Genomic DNA, 7,912 nt, shown 5'->3' on the forward strand with positions numbered 1-7,912 from the left:
TGTTTTTCTCTATTATGTCTTTTAATAATGTAACATTGTATTTTGGTGTCTATGATGATTACTCATAGGGCAGATTCTGAGTGGGAGATCACCTTTCACCTGATCTCAATACTGAGTTTCTAGTCTGAGACACCAAACAACAGAACCCACTAATTTGTGTTCTTAGCTTTGAGTCAGTTTCAGAGCTCATTGTGTGTTTCTGTGTGTTTCAGCGATCAGCTGGTCGTGTCAGGGCTGCATGTGAGGCACGATTCCTTCAGCAGCGGGTCAAAGCAGGGCACAGATCTGCTGGGGAAAGATGGGACAGAGAGTGAGCCTGACAGAGACATCGAGCTGGAGCTGTCCGCTCTGGACATGGAGGACACAGAGACACAGGACTGCAACTCTGAGGTAACTTTTAGACTCAGTCTTGAAAGCCTAGATTGTGTTGGGTCGTGTTTAATTGCTTGTATAATCTGAAGGACTCAATGGAAACACAAAGCCGCTCCCAGAACAACCGCCTCTCTGCCGTCTTCTGTGATCGAGGGGCAGGTTCTCATAACCTGATTGACAGAATGGACGCCCATCTTATGAAGAAGATGGCATTCAGGTAAGCAGAACTTTATTGACACTGCACACAAATATGTGCAGTGTCAAACCCCTATATTTGGGGCTGGCTGTTTGCTTGTCATTTTGTGAGTGATGAAATCAGATCAGCTTGTTTATAGTCAGGATCCAGTGTATCTACGTTGGTTGCTGTACTAATGATGTAAGCATCAGCACAATGTCAAGATACTTTCTCATACAACAACTGTCAGCACTGTCAGTGTGGAAAGAGAGGAAAACATAGGGAAAAATCCAAATTTTATCACGATATACAGGATAGCTGCAGTGCTGAATATGATAAGTGACATACTGTGTCCAGAATTGCTGACTCTTTCTCTCATTTATTTCTCAATTTTATAGTTAGCTTTGTGAGCATGAAAATGTATTAAATTCTTTCAATTTCAAATCAAATTTCCAAATGCATATGAATATTTTGACTGATTTTACAATCGACATCAAGTTGCGACCCAGCACAAAACATAGTGCATTTTTATACTGTTCATTGTATAAAAATAGCAGAAAAAAGTCTTAAAATGTTTAATTATTACTGCATAGACCTAACAGTATTCAAAAAAGTAATTAACATAGGCTGAAAAGGAAAATTGTGTAAATGCATAATCCTTACCATGGAATAAATTGTAGATATTTCTGTATGACAACTTACCACACACAACCTTTGACATCAACAACAAAAAATATTGGAAGCATTTTCTCTTCCCTTTTAAAAGTCGATAAGCTTATTTAATAAGAGTTGTGATGTATGATTTCTCTTATGGTGACTTTATGGCATTGCAGAAAGACCCTCTCTCCTGGAGACCTCAGTATGGGGAATATGCGGATGAGGACATGCTCGCCCAGGCCTGGAGATACTCTGCGACCCAGTCCAGGACCTGAGATGCTGCTAAACGGGAACTGAGGGGGGCTGAAAACACCAGTCCTCCTCATGTTCCAATTCCATGTGGTCATGCCAAGAATCCACCATCCTCCTTAGGTAGAAGGTAGAGTTGCCCTTATAGGAGTCAATCGAGGCAGCGAGATGCAGCCAAAAGCCTTCTGTATTCATGTGTTCTCTTCATAAGAGCTAGCTATGCCCTGTAATTGTAATCACTCATCATCTGTTCAGAGTCTGTTTGTTTTTCTTAATCACTGCTTGTGGATGAATGTTCACGTTGAGTCACAACTCCACCTCAGGTAACTCTTGACGTCAGCCAATCAGAACTCTCTCCAAGCCAGGAAAACAATTACCCATGTCCCGTAACTCTGTACAGAAGTGACGGTTCTCACTAGCTTTTAGCACACTGAGGAAACCATAATCTACTGTATTATTATATAGCAGACTCTTCCAATATATATTAAGAATAACCAAGGTGCTTGGAATCTATAGTACATGCATTATTATTATTATTGCAGTGTTAGCCACTGAAATGTAATATGCATTAATTGTTTGTTCAGCATCATTGTTTGAAAAAAAAAAACATTAATTGATCATTATTTAAATGTTCTGCATGTGTGTGCATTGTGGTATATGTCTGGTATCTCTAAGAGACATTTCACAGGCAATCATTCAATATTTTGTAGAAATATTCAAAAGAAACAGTTCACCCTAAAATGAAAAGTCTTTAATTCTGAACACAGCTTTAACTTATTTCTAAGTCTTATGAAGCCTTGCAATACATTTGTGTGTGGAATTTATGCAGTTAATCACTGGAATTTAATTGGCCATTGGCAGTGTTGTAGTCGAGACCAGCTTGTTCAAGTCCAAGTCCACCCCTGAATAATTACGCTGAGTCAAGACTAAGACCAGAAGAGGGTTGAGTCTGACTCAGAGTTGAAGAAGACCAGAAGAGGGCCAAGTCCAAGTTAAGACAGATACCAGAAAAAGGGGTCAAATCAGAGTGAAGACAGAGACCAGAAGAGGGTTGAGTCTGAGTGAGGACAGAGACCAGAAGAGGGTTGAGTCTGAGTGAGGACAGAGACCAGAAGAGGGTTGAGTCTGAGTGAGGACAGAGACCAGAAGAGGGTTGAGTCTGAGTCAAGACAGAGACCAGAAGAGGGTTGAGTCTGAGTGAGGACAGAGACCAGAAGAGGGTTGAGTCTGAGTGAGGACAGAGACCAGAAGAGGGTTGAGTCTGAGTCGAGACAGAGACCAGAAGAGGGTTGAGTCTGAGTCAAGACAGAGACCAGAAGAGGGTTGAGTCTGAGTGAGGACAGAGACCAGAAGAGGGTTGAGTCTGAGTGAGGACAGAGACCAGAAGAGGGTTGAGTCTGAGTGAGGACAGAGACCAGAAGAGGGTTGAGTCTGAGTGAGGACAGAGACCAGAAGAGGGTTGAGTCTGAGTGAGGACAGAGACCAGAAGAGGGTTGAGTCTGAGTCAAGACAGAGACCAGAAGAGGGTTGAGTCTGACTCAGAGTTGAAGAAGACCAGAAGAGGGCCAAGTCCAAGTTAAGACAGATACCAGAAAAAGGGGTCAAATCAGAGTGAAGACAGAGACCAGAAGAGGGTTGAGTCTGAGTGAGGACAGAGACCAGAAGAGGGTTGAGTCTGAGTGAGGACAGAGACCAGAAGAGGGTTGAGTCTGAGTGAGGACAGAGACCAGAAGAGGGTTGAGTCTGAGTCAAGACAGAGACCAGAAGAGGGTTGAGTCTGAGTGAGGACAGAGACCAGAAGAGGGTTGAGTCTGAGTGAGGACAGAGACCAGAAGAGGGTTGAGTCTGAGTCAAGACAGAGACCAGAAGAGGGTTGAGTCTGAGTCAAGACAGAGACCAGAAGAGGGTTGAGTCTGAGTGAGGACAGAGACCAGAAGAGGGTTGAGTCTGAGTGAGGACAGAGACCAGAAGAGGGTTGAGTCTGAGTGAGGACAGAGACCAGAAGAGGGTTGAGTCTGAGTGAGGACAGAGACCAGAAGAGGGTTGAGTCTGAGTGAGGACAGAGACCAGAAGAGGGTTGAGTCTGAGTCAAGACAGAGACCAGAAGAGGGTTGAGTCTGAGTCAAGACAGAGACCAGAAGAGGGTTGAGTCTGAGTCAAGACAGAGACCAGAAGAGGGTTGAGTCTGAGTGAGGACAGAGACCAGAAGAGGGTTGAGTCTGAGTCAAGACAGAGACCAGAAGATGGTTGAGTCTGAGTGAGGACAGACACCAGAAGAGGGTTGAGTCTGAGTCAAGACAGAGACCAGAAGAGGGTTGAGTCTGAGTGAGGACAGAGACCAGAAGAGGGTTGAGTCTGAGTGAAGACAGAGACCAGAAGAGGGTTGAGTCTGAGTCAAGACAGAGACCAGAAGATGGTTGAGTCTGAGTGAGGACAGAGACCAGAAGAGGGTTGAGTCTGAGTCAAGACAGAGACCAGAAGAGGGTTGAGTCTGAGTGAGGACAGAGACCAGAAGAGGGTTGAGTCTGAGTGAGGACAGAGACCAGAAGAGGGTTGAGTCTGAATGAGGACAGAGACCAGAAGAGGGTTGAGTCTGAGTGAGGAAAGAGACCAGAAGAGGGTTGAGTCTGAGTCAAGACAGAGACCAGAAGAGGGTTGAGTCTGAGTGAGGACAGAGACCAGAAGAGGGTTGAGTCTGAGTCAAGACAGAGACCAGAAGAGGGTTGAGTCTGAGTCAAGACAGAGACCAGAAGAGGGTTGAGTCTGAGTGAGGACAGAGACCAGAAGAGGGTTGAGTCTGAGTGAGGACAGAGACCAGAAGAGGGTTGAGTCTGACATAAGACAGAGACCAGAAGGAGGCCGAATCCTAGTCAGGACAGGAACCAGAAGAGGATTATATCCGGGTCAAAACAGAGACCAGAAGAGAGTCAAATCAGGACAGAGTCTGAATCAACACCAAGACCAGAAGAGGGCCCAGAAAAAGGCAGAATCATAGTCAAGACAAAGATGAGAAAAAGGCTGAATCCTAGTCAAGATGAAGACAAAAGAAGGCTGAATCCTAGTCAAGACAAAGACCAGAAGAAGGCTGAATCTTAGTCAAGACAAAGACCAGAAGAAGGCTGAATCTCAGTCAAGACATGGATGAGAAGAAAGCTGAATCCTAGTCAAAACAGAGACCAGAAGACGGTTGAGTCTGTATCAATGCCAAGCCCACAAGAGAATCAATCCTGAATCCATGATAAGACCAAGACCATGAATAAATGTACTACAACAGAATTTTGGTCATTTTTTGGTGAACTGTATCTTTAATAGCTATAAGCAACGGACAGCACAACAAAATTAAACAGTTCAGTCTTGTTTGAGGATGTGGAATTGTTAAGTGTGTATGAAACGTCTAATACAGTGACGGTTCCTGTCTGTTGTTTACAATAGTCAAAAGGTCACTTCAGTTTTTTTTTTTTTGCTGTTGTTTATTCCTGTAGTTTCAGTTTGAAGAATACAGATGTTTAAAAATGAGTTTTAGGGTTCTTTATTTTCCAAAATTCTTGTTTTCTCTTATTTAATTACAAACCATTGCTAACTTCCATGAAGTTGTTGTTGGGATATTTTGTATCAGTTTTTAATTGTTTGGTCAGCATTTTGATAGTACAATCAACCCCACAGTATTTTCAAACCATCACATCAAAGGAGATGAAAACTCTGTAACGGCGCAAAGAAAAACTCTTCCTATTAAAAATAGCATTTCAGTATCTAATTTATGACAGGATTGTTTTTTGTTTTATATTTTTCTCCAGTAACTGTTTTGTCTTTTGTTAAATGTGTTGCCTGGACCAGTAAAATGTCTGTATATGTTTGTATTAGTGTATGGATGTGCATATTGTCTTAAGCCTGAACAAAATATGAATATGAATGCATTATCACTTAAGACTGTTAATCACAGTTTTACTTATGTGGTGGTATTAGTGTGTTTCCACTGAAATGAGAAATGTGGAGTAAATGCTTTTCAAACTATATACAGAAATTTGTTTATTTTTAATGGATGTGTCCTAGCGTGTTTACGCATAACATCCTGTTGATTTAGTGTACATGTAAAGAATGTTCCCTTCAATTTTGGTTTATATTCTGTTTGTTCGATATGAGAGTTTTAAAAATGGCACTGGGTTGGTAACAATACAAGTTTCCTTTTTCATTTTCTCGCTAGCTATCAAATGGCCTTTTCCTTTTTTTATCGCCCATTGCGATGCAGCAAAGCCTTATTAGTACACGTTTGGCTCATTTATCTGCCCAGCTCAGCCCTGTATCATGCATGTTGCCTTTGGCAAAGAGGTTCTTTGACAAAGGAAGTATGATTATGTAGTTGTGTCACACAACAACCCCAGTGCTGTGAGGGTCCTGCACTGTATCTTGCATTTTACTCACCTCCTATAGCACTTACTTTCTGCTCTTATGGATTAATATCAGGATTATGATTGTTATTGTTTTATATCCATAGTTCTTTAGTGTTCTTTCCCTTGGAAATGTCAGTTTTGTTTGCATTTAAATTTTACAAATTTGCTTAGCCGTAATAATGGGGCAAGACGTGTTTGGTTGTGATAATGCTTGTTTATGTCCTGTGTGCAATTGCAAGGAAACAGACTGATGTGTTGGATATTTTTACGTCTGTATTAGACATTTTATTTGCAAATCTATTGTTCGATTCAATTGTAAATGAATAGAAGATGGGCATCCGTCATTTTATATAACCAGAGCCATCATTAGATGGACATACTGCACATTTTTATGACATATAATCAGATATATGAGGCTATTTAAGGTCACAGAGAGAAAGAGTCTAAAAGTCAGGAATATCTTTTGATGAAATAATAGAAGAAATTATTTATATTGCATTTGTTTCTTTTTAAATACCACCAGGCAAAGATTTCCCTTTTGCTTGTGGCAATGCAAGAAAGAGTGTATAGAAATGTAGCCAACGCACAGTCAATTCTTACCGGTTTTTTGTTTGTTATTGCTCTTGAATCTTGCCTAAGCTTGGCTCTGATATGTAGGGCAAGCATTTGAGATGAATCTAAAGGTCATGACATGTAGTTGCATGCCAAGATAATAAAACACAGTTACAAAGTCACTTGAGTGTTCAGCCTTTTTCTTATACCCACAAGATGCAGTTTTATGAATAAGCAGGACATCTGCTGGTGTACGATGGTAGGGCATGATGCAGACCTACTTGACTGTAATATCCTCACCTGGATAAACTAAAGACCTTGTAAATAATTAAATACACTTTTGTATGGAGCAGTATTTTTCAGTGTGCAGACTGCATTTTTGTATTTATTAAACTAAAGAACCTGAAATTGTCATTTAAAGATTAAAGTCCAACTCACTGAAATGTATTGTTATTATGTGTGATGTGAAAATGAGAAAGTGTCACGATGCTCTAAACTTTAAAATAGTTCCTTTAAGGTTTGTAATGTACACTGAAAGATTTGTGAACAATTTTCACTCAGAAATTGCTAGTCAATTTTACATATGTTGGCAATTAACATTAAATTAAACAACATTTTGAAGTGGAAAGTGAAAGTTTTTTCTTATAAAAACTGCAATAATCTTTCTTTTATTTACATCTTAAAATCATTTTACAATATAAGGCCAATAGCAATGAAAAACTCTGATTATGCAAGTAAAATAGTCGTGAAACCAAACAAATGGCAAGATAAACTTCTAAAGAGGAAGGAGAATTGGTCCAACCCAAATTTTAACATTACAGCCTGTGATGGTTGTAATTTCTATTATGTTACTAATTTTGCACACTTTCAATACAATATTAAGAAATATGTACCTCAGATATCAGATTTTCTTTTTATTGTACAATAGACGTTAGTCATATTGAGTTTAACACAGATCAAGACAAGGCAGTGAGGGACTTGCAATCTTTAGAATGACACGCACTGAATGAAGATCTTATATCATTTTCACATTTCTTTTTTCAGAAAAACATTTATTCAGCTGAACAACAGTAAACTCTATTGAACATAGCCTACTCTCCTTCTAATTAAAAAATATAATTTACACTCAATACCTTATTATTACGTACTGCTTTATAATGTACTACAATACTGAGGTTCAGATAATTGTTACTGTTTGAAATAAGTAGTATAAGTAGCAGAAAATCTTGCTATTTTAACATAAAATATATGGCTATTTTCACTTATTGCAAACAGAATCCATTGCTATAAATAGTCGCTGCCTTAAAAATATGAAATTGTGTTTATTTTGGAAACGATAAACAGACAAACACTCTTCTCGGGTAATCATGCAACATAATGATTTAACGACAACAGTATGCTTATAGCATATTACTGTTCGAAGTGTTTCTCTTTCACAAGCTTGTCAGCATGCTACATCAGTATGTAGAATGTAGTACACACTGCGCAGGAAGCAGTACGCTAATATTCGAGTCCGTGC

General features: G+C 39.8%; 1 protein-coding gene across 5 annotated transcripts in view; it reads left to right on the plus strand.

The window, feature by feature from the left end:
• Window positions 1-6,575, plus strand: part of LOC128021419 (roquin-2) — a 32,088-nt gene extending 25,513 nt beyond the window's left edge. For 3 of the 5 annotated variants that reach the window (XM_052608550.1, XM_052608551.1, XM_052608553.1), the window contains exons 17-20: window positions 213-390; window positions 462-589; window positions 1,381-3,665; window positions 4,312-6,575. In XM_052608550.1, the coding sequence (XP_052464510.1) occupies window positions 213-390; window positions 462-589; window positions 1,381-1,501 (427 nt within the window). In that variant the 3' untranslated portion in view covers window positions 1,502-3,665; window positions 4,312-6,575. The remainder of the gene's footprint in view (window positions 1-212; window positions 391-461; window positions 590-1,380; window positions 3,666-4,311) is intronic. The other 2 variants (XM_052608552.1, XM_052608554.1) reach the window with 2 other exon arrangements.
• Window positions 6,576-7,912: the final 1,337 nt, after the last annotated feature.

This window comes from Carassius gibelio, chromosome A10, assembly GCF_023724105.1.
Source record: "Carassius gibelio isolate Cgi1373 ecotype wild population from Czech Republic chromosome A10, carGib1.2-hapl.c, whole genome shotgun sequence".
Lineage (NCBI taxonomy): Eukaryota > Metazoa > Chordata > Actinopteri > Cypriniformes > Cyprinidae > Carassius > Carassius gibelio.